General features: G+C 38.0%; 1 protein-coding gene across 1 annotated transcript in view; it reads left to right on the forward strand.

Annotated features, from left to right (window-relative positions):
* Window positions 1-1,166: 1,166 nt before the first annotated feature.
* The window catches only part of LOC107081417 (nesprin-1-like), a 150,736-nt gene continuing 128,671 nt past the window's right edge, over window positions 1,167-23,231 (forward strand). The window contains exons 1-16 of the mRNA XM_015369602.1: window positions 1,167-1,281; window positions 5,744-5,805; window positions 12,454-12,549; window positions 13,135-13,218; window positions 15,800-15,820; window positions 16,059-16,151; window positions 17,718-17,899; window positions 17,980-18,176; window positions 18,774-18,886; window positions 20,034-20,072; window positions 21,043-21,150; window positions 21,594-21,731; window positions 21,871-22,035; window positions 22,295-22,407; window positions 22,570-22,738; window positions 22,871-22,967. Coding sequence (XP_015225088.1) covers window positions 1,200-1,281; window positions 5,744-5,805; window positions 12,454-12,549; window positions 13,135-13,218; window positions 15,800-15,820; window positions 16,059-16,151; window positions 17,718-17,899; window positions 17,980-18,176; window positions 18,774-18,886; window positions 20,034-20,072; window positions 21,043-21,150; window positions 21,594-21,731; window positions 21,871-22,035; window positions 22,295-22,407; window positions 22,570-22,738; window positions 22,871-22,967 — 1,759 coding nt within the window. The 5' untranslated portion in view covers window positions 1,167-1,199. The remainder of the gene's footprint in view (window positions 1,282-5,743; window positions 5,806-12,453; window positions 12,550-13,134; window positions 13,219-15,799; window positions 15,821-16,058; window positions 16,152-17,717; window positions 17,900-17,979; window positions 18,177-18,773; window positions 18,887-20,033; window positions 20,073-21,042; window positions 21,151-21,593; window positions 21,732-21,870; window positions 22,036-22,294; window positions 22,408-22,569; window positions 22,739-22,870; window positions 22,968-23,231) is intronic.

Raw genomic sequence — 23,231 nt, forward strand, 5'->3', positions numbered from 1 at the left:
TATCTGAAAGGGATTATTTAATTATTTACAATTTGCTTATTTTCTAAGGTTTCAGATACAATGTTACAATTTATCTAGTTAAAAATAGTCAACAATCACTAGATAAATTTAAGGAATACAATATTGAAAACTTCAAATAAATACCCTAAATGATTTGAGGATCTCTCATGTCACTTTTTGTATGAATGACATTCTCAGCTCTTATTTCAGTGCAGGCGTACTTTATTTGAACCTCGATTCAGACGTTGCTGTGTTTTATTGTGTTCAGCTAAGAGGCTCCAAAATACACAGATGTACCGTTTGTGGTTTAGATGAAAGAAAATCCTTTCTGAAAAGACTACAGACACAGATCAGACAGGATGAGTGTCTGTGACAGTGTGTTCCCCTGCAGGCACTACGGAGCAGAAAGCTGCATGTTTCACAGCACCGCATGGTATCTCTGAGCAGTCAGAGTGCCAGAATCACATAGGGAATACCTCTACTTGTGTTGCAGAGATGCTGTGTGAGAGCATGTGTGTGTGGTACTGTCAGAGTGGAGCTGCTACCACTAACCTGCTAAACGCTCCCCATCAAACCCACCCACTACGGTCCTCCCCTTTTAGAACAGGACAGGGCTGCTGTGACATCACCCATTCCCACGCACTTCGATTGGCTGGCCAGTGGAGGGAAGTGGATTGCTCCTGCAGCAGAGTAAAACGTGGGAGGACCGAAGGTAGAGAGTGTAAGGGGGGGGTATGTGAGCAGGAAAGATTGATGCTGAGGCAAGCCGGCACTGCGCAGTGCTAACACACACACACTCACATGCACACAAACACTGTGAGTATCACGCGTACTCTCTCATCACACTCCCAAGCTGCTTAACAGGCAGGAAAAGCACCTAGTCTGACTGAGTCTGCAGTCCGTCACTGCAGGATAGGACAGGACCGAGAGGATGTGAAGAACGAGTGCAGACCCAACAATTCGTCCTTCTGTTTTTACCTTAAAGCAACAGTTAAACTGCTGTCATCTGACGGCGTCCTTAGCTCCAGGAAGCTCTTCCCAGGTAGCCCTCTTCTCCCAAAAAAAATTGAAAAGAAAAGGAGGAAAGAAAGCCAGCAAGGGCAGGAGCAAGGGCAATTCTCTCCTGGAGCTTGTCGTGAACGTCCTCTCAATGTCCTCATGAAAATGAGCAGGAACCTGCATGAGGTCTGGGCTAAAAGATGGCACGGCGAGTAGGAGGGGAAGGCTCCCCAAAAAAGACATCTCTCAACCTGGTGACAGGGTTCCACCACTACCTACGAGGTAAGTGGGGCAGCGTGTCTGCCTGGCAGTGTGCTCTGTGGAGAAAGATGGCAAGAGAGAGCAGCAGGGAAAGTTCCTGTATGTATGTTTTTCATGAATGATAGTACTTGCTTTTTCTGAGTTGCTTTGCAGCGTTGAATCTGTTGATGCCTTCATGTGTGCTGGCTGCTTTCTTCCTGCTCTTTGAAAGTTTGTTGCATGAAACAGACACATTTGAAGAGCGTGTTTCTTGGCAGACTGTGTATGTTTGTTTATTCTTCTGAGTTTGGAGACTGCTTTTTTAGAAGTCGGCAGGGAGTGGAAAAAGCAAACCAAGCAGAAAAGTAAACCCCCTGCTTGCATCACATTGCAGGGGTGTGACTAGAAAAATATTAATTTCTCCTTTTTGTCCTGGAGTCCTCTAATGCTCTTACTTGTGTTTGGATATTACTACAGAGAGTGCTGTGTTTGCTCATCTATTTTAAAGAAACTTACCTAAAACATTTATAAAAAATATTTAAATAAAGCTTTTTTCTCCCTGCTTTGCGTCCTTGTAAGGCAAACATATACAGCTGAGTGTAAAAAATACACATTTTGAAATAAATGAGATTTGTTTTTTATGTTTTCTTCAGTGGAGTGGGTCAAAGTTGGAGGTTGAGACAGGATGTTTTATCAAAATTGCTTCCTGAGTGGCTATTTTTCCTTTGTGTTGATGAGAGAACTTGAGTGTGTTGGTGCGTGCTTACAGTAAATTGGAGAGAGAGAGAGAGTTCAAAGTCACCTCGTCCCTGAGCCAAAGAAGCTGGCATATACAGCCGTTTTCTCCGCCATTCATGTTCCTGCTAAAGGATCTACATTTTTCCCATTTTCATCCAATATTTCAGCCCATCAATATTTGATAATTTCCAGACCCAATCAAAAGATTAATTCATAGTACAGGGATCTGCTCAGTGGCACGTATGACTACGCAGGGAGGTATCTGCATTATGTATGAACAGTAGACCCCTCCATTGCTACCACACCAACGCCGCCCCCTCTCAATCTCCTACCCTTTGGCGTGCACTCCCCTCGCTGTTCACATCTGCCCACTGCATCCACTGACACACTAACCAACTTGAGTGTAATCAGTCCATCAGCAGATTTCATTAAGGTGGAATGGAAGGCACTGTGTCAGACATCCTTCTCTCTCCTTGCTAATGTGCTTATCTCAAGGAGACTGCTGAATGGTCCAGATGGGACCGGAATGGCACAGTGACAGTAAATGCAAATCACAGAAAGCTCTGAAACTATTGATCTGTACTGTATATGAAAATTAAAAGAATCTAAATTAGATAAGGGTGTTGAAGTATTGGGTGAAGTGAGATGGACAAAATCCCATGAGATGCATGAGATTTTTATTTTTCTTTAAAGATGATCACAAAGTGCTGTATGGGTGCATAATTCAGTAAGAAGATTTTATCATTAGCGCTCTGTATTTCAAGAATATATGAAACAATATTTGACCTTTGTCCTGTCCTAGATGCTCACACCAGATCACAGAGAATGGTGGGACAATAAAATAAAATAAAAAATATCAGGAAAATGTAGATGACTTGCTTTTATTCTAGTTATCTCCATTTTTAGCAGTAGTATCGCATCATCGTTGATGGTGTTCTTGGTGCACATCAGGGTTATGTGTTAGGTTTTCTGCTTTTTGTCTTTAAGTCAAGCTTCCACTTGGGTTAAAAAGAATTTAAAACGTAATGGTTTTAGAACTGCAAAACTGTCCATCAGGTTTTAAAACAAAATGCCTGGGACACTTACAGAGCGGAGCCCAAGCTGGTTAGCTTGACTAATGAAAAAGAGAGTGGTTAGGAACTACTCTCACAAACAGTAAAACACAGAAAAAGAGAAAATGCTGCAATTAGCAAAAACTGCTGCAAGTAAAAAAAAGGCTACAATCACAAACAAAAAAGCATGCAGTGAACCCAGAACCTGTTGTAAATGCATATATGATGCTAACACACAAAAAATATACAAAACAGCTGTCAGTAGCAAAAACAGCTACGTTTTAAGATAAGCTGCAAACTAGTGCTGAATGATAGAAGTGCCTCAGACGACTAAGGGGCGACAAGCATCAACTCATATGAGACCCTGTGAGACATTAAGTCCTAGTAATGTTTGGCTCTGAACAAAAGAATCCGGTATTCAAGGCAGAAAGACGGGTTTAAAGTTCAGTGTGTGCCCAGACGATGAGGATGGTTTCAGCTGGCTGGCCACAAACAAGACTTGACGGATGCCACCCCGGACGCTGAAGTCCGGGAGGTCGGAGGATAGGCAGGAGGTCAGAACTGAGCAGATGAAGGAGGGCAGGATAATCCAGAGGGCGATGCCAAAGGTGTGGTCGATGACTTGCTCTGTAGTCAGAGCCAGGAGATCACAGGTCTGAAGAGATACCGAAGGGAAATCCAGGAAAAAATCCAGCAGGAGTCCGAAGACAGATCAGGCAAACAGATCAGAACGGGATCAGGCTCAGAGGTCCAAAGGCTGAACAGGTCAGGAAATCAGAAACACTAAGGAAAGCTAGAGAAGTCTCACCAAAGTCTTGAATAATCTGGCACTGATGACTGGGAGCAAGCGGGTTAAATAAAGGCTGGAGCAGCTGGATCAGCTAAATGGTAATGAGAACTGGGTAGAGATAGACAGGTGAAAGCAATGAGTAATCAAACCAGTCATCAGCACCCATATCATGACAAGTAATGTTTTGTTTTGGTCCCATATGAGTTGATGATCTTCACCCCCTAGTGGTCTGGGGCATTTCTGTTATTTAGTGTTTGTTTTCAGCTTTTTCTGATTTTATGGTTGTTTAAGTGACTTGCAGCATCTTTCTATTTGAATTTGTTTTGATATCTTGTATTATTGTAGCGTTTGCACCCCACAGCCACCATAGAAAGCAATATTTAATTGTTGTTGTATATAATTATATATCATACAAAGCATAAACTATAGATATATAACTAGGGGACCACTGATGGAATTGCCTCAATTTCTGTCATTTTGAATAATTGACAATCGACTGATACCTTAACTTAAGACCAATATTATCCTCCATATCTAATAATCGGCCACCGTCAACACTCTTCACCTTTCATTTATATTTGACTGAACTGCCTCAAGTGCAGTTAAACTAAGTTTGTATTGTTTCATGAGTTTCATTCAGTCTTTTTAACTGAAATACAATTGGAAAAATGTAAGCTGTAATGTGACCTTATCACCTGAAATTGTGAAGTATTTTGGTAGTGGCGAGATATTCGGAATTAGTAGGCCAGGCTTTTCATGGTCTTTGATTGGCTCGAGAAACCACAATAGGTGAAACCATATATCTGACAGATTGTTATATTTCTAATTATTTTATCTTTCATATGTCTGTATGGTGGCACAGTGGCGCTGTAGGTAGCACTGCTGCCTTGCAGCAAGAAGGTTCCGGGATCAATTCCTGGCCCAGGGTCTTTCTGCATGGTGTTTGCATGTTCTCCCTGAAAATGCGTGGGTTTTTTCCAGGTACTCCGGCTTCCTCCCACAGTCCCAAAACATGACTGTCTACATTCTCCTTAGGTGTGTGTGTTGTTTGCTCTGCTTGTCTCTGTGTTGCCCTGCGATAGAGTGGCGAGGGTGTTTAGGGTTTACGCAGGGTGTAACCCACCTCTCGCCCATTGAGAGCTGGAGATAGGCACCAGCATCCCTCCTGACCCCAACTGTGATGGAAAATGAATGGATGGATAGTGTCGGAAAATGGAATGGAATGTCTATATTGTAGATGTATTGCTCCGAGCAGTTGTAGTTTTATAGCAGAGTTACTTTACTAAAAAGATAATTGGAACTGCTTAATTTTCCACACAGTCACTGTCAGTGTTTGATGCTCAAGTTTATCATTTTGCATTTACTTTTTGTAATAAATAAATAAAGTTAATAAAGCATAAAATAAGTATTAAGTATTAATATTTGAATCAGGCTTGTGACCCTGAGATTTAAGCTGAGTGGCTTTTCAAGGGACATATTTAACAGACATCTATCATATTGATTGTGTCTTTTGCTAATTGGTCTTTATCACAGGGGCCACCTCTAACAACCTGCTGGAGAGTTAAATCTGTACATGTGCATTACGCTTTGCTTCTTGCGCTGTCCTTTTAACATCTGAAAGGTCATTTTCAAGAACAGAATTTCTTCTTCGCAAAAAGAGGAGTTCAGCTTGTGGAAATGTCATCGATAAATGTCAAGTGACGTTTCATAGTACGTTAGCTGTGGGTAAAAAATTTGGTATGACTGTCTTCTGACACATCAAGCATAGAGCGATAAATCAAAGTTAATTAGAATCCACCATGCCCTCTCTGGAAAGCCCAATCGGCTCTCCCCCGCGATAGACAATTAGAAGATTGCGTTTTAATCCCTTATTTGTTTATTATCGTTCAGGACTAATGGCAATGCTCTGGGCTCTGATTTACAGATGAGCAGGAGGCGGTGCAGAAAAGGACGTTCACAAAGTGGATCAATTCCCACTTGGCAAAGGTAAGAGGGTTTGCTTCTTCTCTGCTGCCAGTATTGTGTTTTTCAATTTACACAAACATACAAACACAGGTGCCTGTGTTTGTATGGATGGGAAACTTCAACACCTCTATTTATTTCCACTCTGAATGCCTTAACGATCTATCCTCTGTGCAGGCTGGGACATTTTTTTCTTTATGAAAATAAAAAAAAATCCTTCTCCAGATAAGACCACACACATAGTCATTATGGCTTTTCATTCTTTCCATTCATTTAGCTCCAAGTAGAGGATTGCAAAGATTTTCTGCTTAATTATCCAAATGACATTTTTGAACAGTACATGCATTATTTTCCCTGCAAGCTACAGTCAGTAATTTATATTGTACTAGCTTGAGTAAGGGTAATTTAGATAGCTTAAGATAAGAGATTTTAGTCAGAGTTTAATTTTTGAATAAGATGACGCTCACATGTCTGTAATTATTGTGTCATGCTGCATTGTAGTCTGTCGTTGCACTCAATACTGCTTATAATACTGTTTCTATGCTGGCTGGATAAGGCTATTATGGTGCAGGGCAACACAGTTAAGTGTTATTTCAATCAGCGATGCTCCTTTCAAGGTTTTCTATTTGGTTATGACAGCCGTGAAAAGTCCACACTGTAATGAGTTGAAGCAGAAAATTCATATGAAAAGCACTCTTTGGGGAGGCAACCATGTGCCCCTGGGTAAATTTTAATTGCTGTAATTTTGATTTAACTTTTAATATGAGTATGTTTTCCTGGCCAAAAACTTCCCATGTTAAAATATTTTTAGAAAATTGAGCAACTACACATTTGGAAGCATCACTAACAGTTCCTATACAATAATTGTCCAAGGAGATCCTCTTTGAATCTGTACTTTACTTTTTGGGGCTTGATTAAGAGGCACCTTTGAATTATAGAATCTTATTTAATTAGATTAAAATGTTTAAAGCTGAACCTGAGGTTTATTGGCCACCTTGGGTGGAATATAAGGGATGTAAACAAGCAGCAAGAAAAAGCTCTCCTGGTGTGCTAGCCTGGTCTCCATAACAACCAACATAGATGCCATCCACATGGAGGCTGGTGAGAGGAAAAAAAAAAATTCTGTTTAAAATTTTAAATGTGAACATTTGGCGTTCCTGAAATATCCGCTTTGGATTTCAACGGATAAAACAAGGCCAGCTTAATTTTACAAAAAGTGTCACAATTATTTTGGTTAATTTTTCTTTATAGAAAAAAAATGTTGAACTTTTATTTACAGAGTTTTAAAAAAAGAATGTGTTTATTCACATGTAAAATTGCCTTGAAACATAAACTTTTTTCGTGATCACTGCCGGACCATTGCTGCAAATTAACTAACAAAATATTTATTCAAAGTATGATATAGTATAAGACATAAAGAAAGATTATTTCGAACCAAATACAAACTTTTAGTTGCTAACCAAATGTAAATATAAATATAAATGTAAATAAACAAAATAGAAATTAATTATTTCCTTATAAAGGACAGGCAATAGTCTATTTTAAAAGCCTTGAAATACCCTGTAATCCTGGATAGAAATCTGGTAGACTGTCTGAAAACTTAGGCTTTCATCCTTGAAGCTTTAAGTAAGATATTTATCCCAAAAAATGCATTAACACAGAAATAATCAGTCACAAAATTAACCTTCTCCAGTGATCACCTTAGTTCCAGACCTGTTTGATCTGATGTAGAGTGTATTTATATTATTATTAAATAGGCCCCAGAATCTGGTTTATTATGGAAAAACATGGAAAGAGTAATTGTAATAAAATACTTCCCTCCATGTTGTCCAACCTCATGATTTTAGGGGCCTCGTAGGGATGGCAATGATTTTCGACGCCATTTCTTTCAGGTTCAGTTTCTTTATTATCTTCCTAAAGAAATATTGCTTTGAGTCAGAATAATTATCTATAAATGATAGTTGATTATTTGACTTAAATGACTTTGTGCAAAGTGAGATTATTAGTCCCACATCTGCTTGTATAAACCTGTAGATCTTAAATCTTTGCCTGCTATGAAAGCAGGGATTTAGGGAAATGAGCCAACATGACTTCATCTCAAGAGAGCAAGGAATTATAGGCTAATAAGATTTCAAAAAGGGTAATCAAAGAGTCCAAGATCTGTGTTTTAGCTTTAGTTCTTTCTTCGTGCAATTTTTGTACCAGCCTAGATAATTTAATCTTTATCCTTTTATGTAACTTTTGAAAAACAAAATAAATGTGTAACAAATACACAAATAAATCTAATGTATATATTCCAGTAAATTTGGCTCCATTTATCAAATTCTATTCAGAGGTAAGAGCATATTTCATCATAGTGCATTGTCTCTCCCTCGTTGCTGAAATTACATAGTTGCAATCATCGTTGTTGCCCATCGAGCTACTGCTCACCCTGCTCACCTGATGCCTGATGTTGCCATAGTGACACTGATTGGTCTAAATCCGTCTCCAAAAATCTCTTTGTGCTAAGCTTTGTCTTGATCAGGAGACAAAAAAGTTGCTTAGTGTTACAAATGGTAAAAAAAGGATAAAGACATGTGTTCCTCCAACATGTTTAAATGTACAGTTTCTAAGATACAGTGGGACATTTTATTGTGTAAAGGTTAACAATGAAGACATTAAAGGACAAGAATTAAATTGATTAAACACTGAGATTTCTTCTCCTGTAAAAAGAGTGGTATTTAGAAAAAAATAGGTTGGTGTAGCTTTTATCTATGGGAAATGAATCCTCCTCCTGGCTATGCAGATGATTAGGCTTCTCCAGTTATCAGAGGTCTTTAATTCAGTGCCTAAAGGTGTGTGATTAATCGTTAGGTGAGTTGAGACATATCATAAGAGCTTCCTTTCACTAACACTCCCCTCCCCCTTACCTTTCCACTCCACAGGTATAACAAAAGAAGTCCTAGAAGCTTTAATTCCAGGGATGTACTGAAGCTAGTAATTTATACAGAAGATTAATGGAGATCATTACTTAAAGCAGTTCATCAGATTAACTCAAAAAATATATAAACTGTAAGGGAGCATCAGGGCTTGTGTTTCTGAAGGTTGTGTCTTTAGATATAGTTTGGCGTTCCGTAGGCCACACAGAAAGTCAGGCTTTTAATTGCCAAGCGTTTCAGCTCTTGGAGTTGCACTCTTTGCAAGTCTGCAGAGGAGTGACAACTTTGAAGGGGTGTAATGGGGTTTCAGTGAGCGAACCCCAAGTTTCCATTTGACAAATCCTTTCTGAGAGGTTTAAAGCTTAATTATAGAGTGGCCAGTGTGAACAGCAGAGGGTTCATCATCACTCAGGCATTTTCCAGGAGACCGGCTTTAGAGCCACAATCAGTGGACCAAGTTTTCTTAGAGATTACAGTAGCAGTAAATGAAGCTCCCTTAGGCTGTTTACTTCCCGACTAACCCCTACCCAATCATTTAATTTTATTTTCTTCTGATGCTCTCACCCAATGACACCATGGCAATTTTGTGTTTTTATTTCAACAAATCAAAAAGTAATCTTTTCTTAAAGCAGCATAGTTTTCTTCTTACTAAGCTTTTAATGCAATAAACAAAGAAAAGGAGAAGGGATCAGCTAACAACACGAGGAACAACATATGGATTTTGTACTATACGTTGAAAACCAAATATTTTGCTTCAAATTGGACCACCAAGAAGGTAACAGAGAAGGCTTTGAAGTCCCAGTCCGCCCACCACTGGTTTCATGATAGTTAGCACTTTGCTGAGAACGTCATACATTTTATTGTTTGCTGTGTTCTGGATGTTTTTCTGGATAGATAGATATATAGATACACAATGCATATTTTGCTGTTGTTTATTACGCTGTTATAATTTATTCAAAGATGAAGGCTAGGGACAAGGTGAAATGTACAGAAAAGCAGACATACAATGGTCAACTGATATGCAAATACCATAGGCTTGAGATGTGCTCAACACAACAGTCTTAGATGTACATTTATGCAGCATGTTGTATTTATGAGAATGAGAAAATGTTATATATCAGTAGCCACTCTCTAATTAAACACATTCTCCAATGATTTTCATTTTCTCTTGCTTTCAGACTGCTAACCCTAACAAAGAAGTTGTTGCATGTTTTGCTTCTTGTTATAAACTTAAGAATAAAACTCAATTAAATAAGATTATAATGGTCATATAGGACTTCAAATTGAAAAGGAAATCAATATTGGGAAGTTTAAGCTATTGTTGGGAGTCATATTAAAGGTTTTAGATTTGCAAATTTAATTGTACTCAAGCTCAAATGTTTTCACGCAGTTATTAATTTCCTCTCAGAACATTTTAAGCATCTACAGATTTTTCACAACAGACATCCAGAGACAGGTGTCTCTTTAAATTTACCACGCTGCCGTTTAGCGTGAACCCATTCAGTCCTTTTCCTGTTTCCCCCCCTCCCTTTGTCTTTCATGCTGTCGATCTCTTGGATTGTGTGGCATCGAGTGTACCAGGGGAATCACAGGAGCGCGCACTCACACGCATCTCGAAACTCTTCTGTTCTCAATCAATTATGACCTAGACACTCACATGTAATTAGCTCATTTAGTTCTTGCAGCACAGAGGAAATGAATATTACTGCCTTATTTTGTAATTAGTCTCAAATTTTCCTCATTAGCTTTGGGATTTTAATGAACAAATAGGTGAATTTAACTCCAATTAGCTTTTGGTACAATTCATTCCTTTTGAGTTAGGCCTTTTTGTAAGAGCCTTTCCTGTCATGTTATGATATGGTGGAAAAACCTGTTTGAGTATTCTCAATCTCCAAAGCTTTGAAACGACATTAGAAGGGGAATTAGTGAGAAGAGCTTCCATATTTTGTAATTAATTTTTGAAAGAAGTGGGTGAGTGTCCCCCCCCTTATACGATCCGTCTCGTTGCCAGCCCAAATCCTTCTCACACGTTTACGATGTTTTGGTTTGTATTAATTTCGCTCATGCTCACACAGTCCTCACGCAACACTCGTTCAGACTACTTCAGCCTTCACTCTCTTCACTGTTAATCTCCCTGTGAATGGTTCACTCATCTGAATGCTTTTCTCCCCCCCTTCCACTCCTTTAAACCTCTCAGCCCCCCAGCATGTGACTGTGCTTAAAGAGAAATCCTTGATGTGGCGCTGGCGAGGAACAGAGATATGTGGATTTCCCCGAGTCTGAAAGTCAGTGTCAGGTCAGGGAGGAAGTCAGAAGGAAGGAGATAGTTTGAAATCATCAGCATATTTTAGGATTTGAAGGAACCCCAATTTAAAGTCTACTTATAGGGTGAATCCGGCTGTCACTAGAAGTGCTAGGAGCGCCAAACTCCGTCTGGGCTCCAAAAACCTTCTCTATAAGGATTTTCTTTATCCATGTTGCAGAAGCTTATGTGAATGTCCAAATCACTAATATATGTGCTGCAATGTGGTGTATGTTGGTGCTTTGCAGCTGAAAATGGAATGGCGTGTAGAACAGACCACTTCTTTATTGAAAGTTTTCTGTACATTCATTGCAAAAGCTATTTCATCTAAAATCCCTAGTCTTTGCATTCCTGGAACACTGAGAAAGCTTTGTCTAAGTTTATATCTTAAAGCATTTATGTAAACAACTACTTATGCAAAAAAAAAAGCTTCATACAATTAACTATATGTATTTATTTTTTAAACATTGTGATTTATTGGGACTAACAAAAAAACTTGCATTTTAGCCATTTCTTTTTAGTTTATTAGAAACATAAATAGTTTTACTGTCATGAGACTGGGTACAGAGCATTCCACCAGCAGTTTTAGAGACTTACTGCAGATTCTGATTTGGATTTTTGGTTTGTATTTATTCATATATGCTTAAACCACGGCTGTACAAAGTGTGGTTTGGAGCCATATGCAGCCCTTGGAATGATTAATCCTCATCCTGTCCAAGACCACAATTAAAGAATACATATTTGCCCAAGATGGTCAAAACAAATCAACACTTGACTAAGAATTAATGTGTGATTTACACTGAAACAAAGCCTTTAAAAGATTCATACAAACTGCACTCTTCTGAAAATTTAAATATAGTAAATATTGGATACAACACACAGTTTTTTTTTCATGCTAAAAACAGACTTTAGGTTATTCATTTATCAAACTTATGCAAATAAAGTGAGAATTTTTAAGGACATAGTAACTCTTGGCGAAAGGGAAAGAGTACTTTCTAGAAAGATCTAGCATGTAGAAAAAAGTAGAAAAAACCCCCAAATGTTCAAATCTACTATTATAATCCTAATTGTACAAACATGCAAACCTTTTTATATCCTTTGGTCTTCAATCATTTGCAGATTCCTTCTATACTAAGCAGTACCAACTTCTTGATTTGGAATAGTTTTTAAAAGAAAAGTGTTTGTTTCTTTTTAGGTAAAGCTTAGACATTTGATAGGAAAATATGTAATGGTTATAAAAAAAAATGGGTTTGAATACAAAGGCAGGTTTTGTTTTATTCCCAAAAAATTCTGCAAAAGTCTCTTTTTTAAGTCTGCGTTAGTTGATATTTGCTAGTAAAATAATTCAAAATTAGTGCTTGTGACTTGACAAAATCTGGAAACATTCAAGCAATGTTAATACTTTTTTAGAGTTTTGTAGATTTCTATTAATTCTAATTGTTTTCTGTATAGCGTGTTCCTTCTCTTGAGGTGAAAGACCTCTTTGACGACATCAAGGATGGTGTGATGCTGCTGGCCCTCCTGGAAGTTCTCTCTGGACAAAAACTGGTGAGCCTCGTGGTCTTTTCCTTAGCATGTGACTTGGCTGCCCACTTCAAACACATCATGTCCTCAGAGCTTGTCGGATTAAACATTTTTTAAATCAGCACATGCCAAGCTGCCATTCCTCCCCTCTAAAACTGATCTGATGTCAGACCAGTGGAATCCTTTTTGCTTCTTTGTTTATACAGCCTTATAGAGCTGCAGACGGGAATGTGAAATTGGCCCCGACTCCACGGAAAAGGCTTATTGATTTGCTTGTATTAGGATGTTTGAATTGTATAGGAAAGCCCAGATTAACGAGGACAGATCAGAGTTCACACACAACACAAAGACATTTTAAGGATTTTACTGGGCCGGTGTTGCTCAAGGTCTAAGCCCGTACGTCCTATTGATCTGATGGTTAAGAGTCAAACAAAGCTCTCATTGGTGCCTGTGTTTTTCTCAGCATTTCTATTCATGAGAGCATAGTCCCTGTTTTAAATTCTTTAATCTATTTTTCTCTTATATTGTATCTAAAATTTCACTTCTGCTCCTTTCACTTCTAACTCTCTTTGTTTTTTAAATGTCCATTGTTTCCTCTCTTCCTTCCAGCCATGTGAGCAGGGCAAGAAACTAAAGAGGATCCACTGGGTCGCCAATATTGGTACAGCTCTCAAGTTCCTTGAGGGTAGAAAAGTAAGAGTTCAAGGTCTCCTTTGAATGTGTTCTTTCCACTTCCCCCTGTTTTTTTTCTTCGTGCAGCTGCAGCCTCTTGGGCACAAATATTGAATGCTGACCTTCGGTGACCTTCTTCCCTCTTCCTCCAAACCTCTCTCCATGTTTTTGCTTCTTGCATACCTCATTTATTCACAAACAATACCTCATTTGTATATTTTTTTTCTGACTGCATAGATTTTGTTGGGTTGATCTTTCTTCTACATCTTGTAGGAAATAATTATTTGAATGGATTCGATTAGCTGCATTTAAGTAACAAAAAGTCATTTGAAATTTAATTATTGGACTAATTCTGCCTCCTCTTCTGATCCCTGCTACTGATTGGTCTCCCGGTATTACTCCTGCTTCATTTTATCTGTACTGGGTTCATCTTTTTTTAATTTTCACAACTCTTTATAAAAACAGTTTACCATATTCATCATCAGATTTATTTTGATCAGTAGAGGTACCCATTCTTAAGATTTTACTATCCAAGTGTATTTTATCAAGATTTCATGTAATTGATATATAAAAGTGGAATCCAAAAGAAAAAATTTTTTTTTTTTTTCAAATTTAATTTGTGGCCTGTAAATGTATTTATGCTGTCATCTGTTTCAAATGTCAAGAAGAATAAAGTAGCCTCTTCTCAGTCAGACTGGATGCAGAGATTCAGCAATCATTTTTTAAGCCTTGACAAAGAATTGATTTAAATATGAACTTGATTAGGCCATTATGAGATTTGGATGAGTCGATCCTTAAATTTCCATGGTCACTTTGGCTTTAAGTTTAGGACCTTCTTCCCATCTCCTAATATTTTGCAGCCTCCAATACGTCTTTTTTTCTGTATCGCGTTCCGTTTAGATGCAACCACCTTCCAATTTGCAAAGATGTAGGCTCCGAAACAGTCCCTGTTGCATCCCATGCATGTTAAAAGATTTCAGTTTGTTCTTATCTGGTCAATGCACCTTACCACATCTTTATCTCCACTGCATGACTTCTACCAAACTGTATGTGATATCCTAAATGGCCTCTTTTCAGTGCTCTGTTTAATAGCTAGGAGTGTCAGAGTAAAAACTCCAAAATATATATAGGTCAAAAAAATTTTGAGATTTTTTTACAGAGCTATACTACTTGGTGTTTGTCTATCATATATTAGAATGAAAGGCATCAGGGTTTTGTGGTGTCCTTATATGACAAAGTTCAATGATGTAAATACTTTGGAAGTTGCTGTGATTCATTAAAATGCTCTAGACACTTGTGCACACCAATATCTGATTTGATCTTCTACCCTGTCAAGAGATGTAGAGATTATTCTCTAAGCTTTACATATCTTATCCTTGCATATGCGTACTTAAGCCACAAGTTGGAGATGATGTCTGCAGGGACATTGATTTGTCTTCTTCGGGTGTGTCAGAGTTAAAACTGTAAATCCTTGGGTACTAATCTGCTGTCTGGAGATGAGACATCAAGGAATTTTGCATATATGTCTAAGATAATGTTTGCAGTATCATCGTGATATTTCACGTGCCATTATTAGCATTTTTTAACTTGTAGAATGTTACAGAACAAATTTTCAAGATAAAGTCCACCCGATTCTGCGACTAGAAATTATTTAAATAATTTAATTCATGTGTTTATTTTTATCTGAAGGCTGTGAAGTTATTTTCAACATAGTTGCTCTGAGCTCAAGGTTATGACTTCAGACAGTTTTAACATTTCTTATTAGCCAAAGAAAGGCTTTGAGATTTGAGTAACCAGACTAGATATTAACAGGAAACCTTCATGGAGCTGCTTTGTTCTATTGCAAAGTTGAGAAACCTTGTTTGTAATAGAAAGCTTCTAAAATATCTCAAAAAAAAGTTTGGTTAAAAAGAAAAAAAACTTTTTTTTTAAATTATGTTACATTTTTTATTTAAAAACACTGGTAACATTCAAACGTCCCTCAGTTTTTTTTTCTTTTTACTGCTGCATTTGTGCTTACAGTGAGCCAGCAGTCCTATTTACAGTTCCCTCTTCCCATTACTGGTTTGTGAGTTATCAGGGCGACCTGCTGTGTTTTCTAATATAAAATCATGTATTGCATATTTTCTTTATCAGCCACCACCCTGCATTTCTCCACACTTTCTCGCTTGCTCCCAATCTCCTCTTTGATGCTTTTTTTGCGAATACTGAGTTACTCCTATTGCCCACATGATGACCTGTTGTGCTCCAGCATCTCAGTGATTTTACCCTCTGTTTGATAATAAAGTATATTTCAACATATCACAAGATACAGCCCTCTCTTTCCACCCCACCCTCCTCCTGCTCTCTACCCCTCTCTTGCTTTTCTTTTCACCCATCTCTGCTGGATGTAATCCCTGTTGCCTGTGTAGTGGAGATACATCTCCACTCAATGCCAGCCACTCATGTTATCTCACCTCGGAGAAGTGTTGGCCTTCACACAGTCAATGAGACGTTTGCTTTCAATCAAATGTATCTAGAATGACTTCAGGTTCTCACTCTCTCCCTCCTCCACCTAACTAACTCCTGTGCTCATTTGTCTTCTTTTCTTATCTGCCCCTAGTCTGCCTATAGAGGATCTCCGGTTAGTATTCATACTGTTTTTTTGTTGCTTTGGTCCGGATAGAAATAAGCTTAGATTTATCTGTGCGACTACATATCTGCTATATTATTAATTTTGTGAACATGTATACAGTATAGCTTTAATTTACCAGATTAAACGAAATATCATTTAATCCGTATAGGCAAAAACATTAAATTACTCTCTGAAGTTGTGAACCTCTAAAAATGATAACTGTTGCATTTTTTATTTTATTTTACAGATTAGGCTGGTAAACATTAACTCCACCGACATTGTGGATGGACGCCCATCGATTGTACTTGGTTTGGTGTGGACAATCATACTGTATTTCCAGGTAATCTGAATATGTTTGCCAGCTGGGTTTTCAAATGCAGCTTGCAAACTATTAACATTACAAAATACCTTGAAGATTGGGAATTTAACTGCAGTCTAACATCTTGGTGAAGGTATGATCGAAAACTTTAAAATTACAAGCCTTGTGTTGTACTAGCATACTGTATCTGATTTTATGCACATGCTAGAGTATTTATTGGAAAAGCATAATTGTAGGGAACAAGATAAAAGCTAATCCCTGTGGACAGATCATTTAAATTTTACATAAACCAGCCTTTAATAGCACCGACAGTTAATAAACATTAGATAACATGAAGAACCATGAAGGTAGAAGTTTAAGTAAACTGTACAAAGTACACTCATATATTTTGCCACATGTTGAAAGATTTGTTGAACTGTTTCTTATTTTACCATCAAATGGGTTAGATTATCTTTGCATAAATATGAATCTCAAAAACTGATGACCAGGCAAGACTAGATCCTGAGGATTTATGTCCCATGTTATACACATATATATTCATCTTTTTCTTCTTCCATGGATCGGAAAAGGAAAGTTTTGATTTGGTCTTTGTTGACATGCACGACTCAACAGTTGGTCTGAAAAGATCATTATATCTCTGAGATTTACCTCAAATGAGTATAGAGAATGAAAACACGTTAGTAGTTTTCTATAATGTTGCAGCCAAATTGTTTGGCAGCAAGTCGGTCTTTCTGGCATGAAGGATATTGACTTATTAAATTTTCCTTTGGGATTAATAAAGTACTTATGAATTTAATTGAATCTGAATCATTGGCAATATCCTCACTGATTATGTTCCATATTTTAGTCTTTGGTCCAATATTTTGTCCAATGGATCCGATATATCCGTTGCTATATCCATAAATCTGCTCTGATTGAAACACAATCCTCAAGTGATGTTACCGTACCTTTACTTGCTTTGCCTTAACTTGACATCTCATCAATCATTTTTCAGGTGTGTCTGCAGCGATTTCTTTGCACCCTTTTATCATAGCTGTAGTCATAGTTTACACAGCACCATAGTGAGGGGAAATGCTATAATTTTAACAGAAGATCTTCATCTGATGATATAAAGAGCTGTCTTAGGTGTGTCTGTGGAGATTTAGATCAACACAGTTTTTGTTCTCAGGTGCTCATTTCAGCTTTGTTATTGCTGCTTCAAATATTTGATGCAAGCAAAGTTAAACTTTACTGGATTAATGGATTTTGATTCCTTAACAATTAGTATTAGCTGGTGATTTAAGGATTCGTATAACTGTTCTTTACATTATGTTTTATTTTTATGACCACAAACTTGTAAAAAAAAAAAAAAAAAAGCAGAGAAAGTCTTTCTACAGTTTCATTGTTAAAATACTTTCATTATTTTATACAATTTTTATTTTATCTTAACTTTAGGAAATAAAAAAAAAGAACATTTTGATATTTTTCTTTTGAACAATGCACATATGCAGGGATGAAATCTGTTATTTATAAGGCTCAGCATGGATATCATTAGTGTAGCTAGTATATATTAATAACCTGAAATGTGTTGTCTTCTTTTCCCTGCAGATTGAAGAGCTAACCAGCAGTCTACCAGAGCTCCAGGTCTTCTCCAGCAGTAACTCCTCCATGGATAGCTCCACCAGCAGCACTGACACCACCAGCCCACCTGTCAAACGGAGACCTCAGCCTCCTCTGCAAGGGGGAGCCAGAAAGGCTTTACTCAGATGGGTTCAGCAGACAGCTACCAAGTACAGAACATTATTTATCACATTTTACTGTAAATAAATGAAAATGGTGCTTTTGACATCATAAATTTTTATGTTTCTAGATGTCAAGGTCTTGACGTGAAAGACTTTGGCCCCAGCTGGCGCACTGGTTTAGCCTTTTTTGCTGTTATCAATGCCCTCCGGCCTAATCTTGTAGACATGGAGCAGGTATGGAGGAGGTCAAATCGAGAAAATCTGCAAGAGGCGTTTCTATTGGCTGAGACCGAGTTAGGCATTCCACAGCTTCTTGATCCAGCAGGTAAATAATATTTCCTATAACATTCCTCAGAGCCTTTGCTTGCAGGTTATTATGAAGCTGAAGTGTGCAGCTCTTTGCATTTAAAACAACTTTGTCAAACATGATTTGAGCAGATGACCTTTATGGCTGTTTAAATCTGCATTTCTTTTGTACATTGTGTTGATTTATCATTAATGAAAAGGAACAATGTCTTATTTTGCTTAAATTAAATCTAATACCAAATAATTGACATTGGATGCGATGTGGGTACACAAAGCACGAATAAGGTGATGTGCAATGTGGTATCATTGCCAAACACCATCTGTGCCCCTTCATGGCTGCACCAGAGAATGATCTTTGACAAATTGAGCCTGACACCACTATAATTAAGGTCCATTAGGCCGTGAGATTCGGCATGGCAGAGTCTCCATTACTGAAGTTAGACACTGGTCTGAGATGCCAAGGATTGTTTTTTTGGTCAATATGACACTTGTCTGTCTGAGACAAACCCAATCTTATATGTGATGATTATTTTTTCTCTGTGAGGAATAACTGTTGATAGACAAATTGATGTAACCTCACATTAGATACACTGTTTGTATTTTGGTTTTTTATTAGATGTGGATGTAGACAAGCCAGATGAGAAATCTGTCATGACCTATGTTGCCCAGTTCTTGAAGCATCACCCTGACAGGAAGCAGAACGACTCAGAAGAACAGCCCGAAGAAGTGGTAACACCCTGTCTACGTAACTCTATCACTGAGTTTTCTTATTGTGACATTTTCTTTTGTAATCCATGTCCACCTCATGGATTATGCTGGTGAAGCTTCATCCATGTCATAGTCATTCCAACAAAGTAAAAAAAAACAATCCACTAGACTTCGTTTTCCAAGACTGAAGACGTTTCGCTTCCCATCCAGGAAGCCTTTTCAATTCAAAATGCCTGGATTAGCGTTGAGTTCCAAAAATTATAGAATAGCCCAACAAAGCCTTGTTTTGGCTTATAAAACATGCAAATTGAACTGGGAGAACAAGTCCGTCACTTAGTAATGTGGTGTCGTTAAGGTCTTTGTTAGCCTGATGATGGTTGAGATGATATCAGGAAGGAATCAACTCTATTGCTGCATTGTAGGTTTTTGAGAGCTGAAACCTGAGTCCCCCTCAGTTCAAGGTTGTTTTTTCTCTCTTAACATAAAGGGCTTCCTTCACACCCCTTTCGAACCACCTATGTTCTTTGTCCAAAATGGGAACATTCTGGTTTCTGAGCCATAACAAAACTTTGTTGGGCTACTCTATAAATTCCGTAAAAGTTCAAAAAAATCCACTGGACTTGGTTTCCAAGATTTGAAGACGTTTTGCCACCTCTCCAGGAAGCTTTCTCAATTCAAATGTCTGGATACCAAATCTTGAAAACCAAGTCCAGTGGATTTTTTTGAACTTTTACGGAATGACTATGACATGGATGACTGAGAATCTTCATCAGCTACTCTATAAATATTGGAACTCAGTGCTAATCCAGACATTTTGAATTGAAAAAGCTTCCTGGACGGGAAGGTAAACGTCTTCAAACTTGGAAAACACAGTCCAGTGTTTTTTTTTTTTTTTTTTTTTTTTTTTTTTTTTTGGGAAATCTCATTGGTTATAACAATATGTAACAAACAGATAAGATTTTCCTCACAGGACACCTTTCCTAATACCGTAATCTATTTAGTTCCACCTTTTTTAAAAGGCAGCTCCATGTCATAATTATTGACTATAGAAAATTCTAAACAAATTGGTTTGATATATTTGCTAACGACAAATTTGGTATGAATACATTTGTAAGCCACTGTATTTTTTTGTTCTCTTTTCTGTCATTTTGCTGGCCTCTACCTACAGCATGAGTTTGCTCCTCGGGACATAGAGGAAATGTTTGAGGTAGGTTTACATGGGGTTTCTTTAACATCTCATTTTCCTCAGATTAATGCAAATAGAATGAATACCTTCACTTTTACTCCACATGCAGTATTTGCCTTAGGTTTATTTTCCCTGCTTTTGAATTAATCATCCATGGTATTACTCTAAACTGTACACGAAAGCTTGATTAAACATCATTTTTTCATGTCAAAACAGATCCTGTTTGCTAATGTCGGCTCACCTGACTTGACATTTCTGCCCCAGGGCGTCCATTATAATAAGATGTGATATTGCCATTTATACACGCTGCCAAGTTGCGCTGTGACTGCTGGTTCCATTAGCATGACAATGAAAGCCTCTGGCATAGGCTCTTTGCATTGATACAAGCTGTTTGAGGGAAGCTGGTGAATAGAAGAGGTCAGTTTTAAGGTGAAAAATATCCAGAGCTGCTTGATATTTTATTTATTTTTTTGGCCACTTTAAATTTCGTCTCGGAATACTGATAAGGGCTTTTGTTCACTTGTTACTAGCTCATATGTTTTTGTTTTTTTCTGAGATTGTAAAAGCAACATGTGTCTTGTTTCATTGAAAGAATGTGCAGGTTCATCAAAAATTGTATGTCTACCATGCAGGACGAGCTTCATTAGTTGGTGTGCTGCATGGCACTACGTTATTATCGTTGTGATTTCCTTAAATCCAATCAAACAGTAGGGGGGTGTTAGACAAAGTGTCCTGCTTAAGCTGAGTGTTTTTGGCAGCTGTGGGCTTCTGATCTTTCCCAACAGGAGACGAGATTAGGAGAACACATTTTAACGGTTCATTGTCTGTTTCTTCGCCTATTTCTTTTCTTTATTTTCTTTTACCCCCCTGCTACTCCATCTTCTTTATCCCCTCTCCTCTTTCTTATCTATTCCTACACTTCCTCCTCCTTGTCCGTCTTTCTCTGTCTGCCTCTCACCCCTCTTCCCTTTCATTCATCCTGGCCTTCAAGAGAGAACAGCGAAAGAGCCAGAGGGAACTCAAAATGTGGCTCGAACACTTGGAGAAGGAGGCAGTACAGGCACAGGAGACTGAAAGCAGCCTTGATGAACAGTACCAGGTTAGTGTGTGTTTGTGTAAAGTTTCACATAGAGACACTCTACCCAGACGGTCCTATTAATAGGGTTATTCTGAAGCATCTCACTGTAGGGATCAAGATCCGCCGTCATATTTTCTGTCTGGCTCATTCCTCTAAGCCTCAGGATACATCTCTTATACCTCAGCATGTGGGATATAATTTTCTCTTCAATGGTTTAGTAAATGATAAGGTAGTGAGGGTGGAATTTAAAGAAGTAGCTGATGAGATGCCCATGGGAAGAGGGTGTAACCTGTCAGCGATCTGTTTATATTACTGTGCATTGCAACCAGAGGCAAATATCTATCTATCTATCTATCTATCTATCTATCTATCTATCTATCTATCTATCTATCTATCTATCTATCTATCTATCTATCTATCTATCTATCTATCTATCTATCTATCTATCTATCTATCTATCATAGCTCTTCAAAAGCTTGCAAGTCCAGTTGGAGATGAAACGGAAGCAGGTGGAGGGAGCTTTACAGTCCACACAGCGGGATGGGATGCTGACTGTGGATCAGGCTCTGGTCAAACAGGCCTGGGAACGGGTCTCCAACAGGGTGAGAGAAACCAGCGCCCCTATCTATCTTCTATATAGAACGTGTGTGCAATGTTAGATGAGACCTTATTGTTAAAGTTTTACAGAAGTGATATCTTTTGTTTTTAGTTTTAACGCGCTTATTGTTTGTGTTAATTTAGCTTCTGGATTGGCACCTTCAGCTGGATAGATCCCTGCCAGCTCCTCTGGGGACAGTTGGGGAATGGCTACATGAGGCTGAAGGAGCCCTGCGACAAGAGATTACTCTTCAGCAGGGGCATGATATCACAGCTAATACTGTACACAAAGCTCTGCAGCAGCACAAGGTCAGTTGTAAGCAATGTTGACAAAGAAGGCAAAATGTTATCAGAAAATAGCATTATATATATATATATATATATATATATATATATATATATATATATGTGTGTGTGTGTGTGTGTGTGTGTGTACACATATATATATATATTTAGTAATGAATTTGATAGAAGAAGATCTAACTTTTGCAAACCAATGATTGCATTTTGATGATGAATAATTTCTCTTTCCCTAAATTTTTGTTTTTCTATGTTGCAAAATTTGCAGGATGTGTTGAGAAGCCTGGAGAGTCACCAGCAGATTTTTCAGAGAATCCATAGAGACAGAAGTGTGGACGGTGTCGCTGTTCCACAGGATCAGCTCCAAGACATGGCAGAGCGGTGAGTCTGGGAAAAAGACAGCAGAGTAGAAGTGTTTCTTGGCAGGACCACCTAAACAACTAAACTGGCATGATTTCACAGTCTAATTTACAGGAAAACAGCCAAATATAAGAATAGCTGGCCATCTGATGTCTTATGGATAAACTTTGTCTTTCTGCTTAGGATGAACTTTGTTTCTACATCCTCCAGCATCCATTTGGCCAGGATGGCATTCCTGGAGAACAAACATCACATGCAGGCCTTCCTCACACTGGCAGAGTCCAGGCTGAAATCCTGGATCATCAAATATGGCCATCAGGAATCCGTCGAGCTGATGCTCAACAACTATATTGTAAGTACTTGTTTTTATTTGAATTCCACCTTGTTATATCTTAATTTTTAGAGTTTCATTACCATATATGAAAAAAAAGTTATTGTGAAACTAGGACAGTATTTTATTTCTACCCACACCTCTTTTCTGTAGTCATTTGTGGAGAAGCAACATTTCTTTGAGAATTATGAAGCGCTGTTCCAGTCCCTCAAAGAGTCTGCAGAGGCCTACGTCAGTTTGGACAGCTCGGGTGAGAACTCTGATATTTAGGTCACTAAATAGTTTAATTTAAAGTTTAATTTAGTGAAATATAGATCTGCTGACCTGATAATGATTGCTATGTATTAAGAGTGTGATGGAAAGAATTTAGGAAATCTGGCACAAGCTGACAGATGTTAGAAAATCATACCCAACAAAGACCCGACAAAGGATTTCAAAGATGCACAGTTCTTTAGTTTTTTTCTTTTATATTTATTTTTATGCTTAAAGACTATTAGGAGTTGCATGGTTGATA

The sequence above is a fragment of the Cyprinodon variegatus genome, unplaced genomic scaffold (genome assembly GCF_000732505.1).
Source record: "Cyprinodon variegatus isolate N-32 unplaced genomic scaffold, C_variegatus-1.0 Scaffold38, whole genome shotgun sequence".
NCBI classification, from domain to species: Eukaryota; Metazoa; Chordata; class Actinopteri; order Cyprinodontiformes; family Cyprinodontidae; genus Cyprinodon; species Cyprinodon variegatus.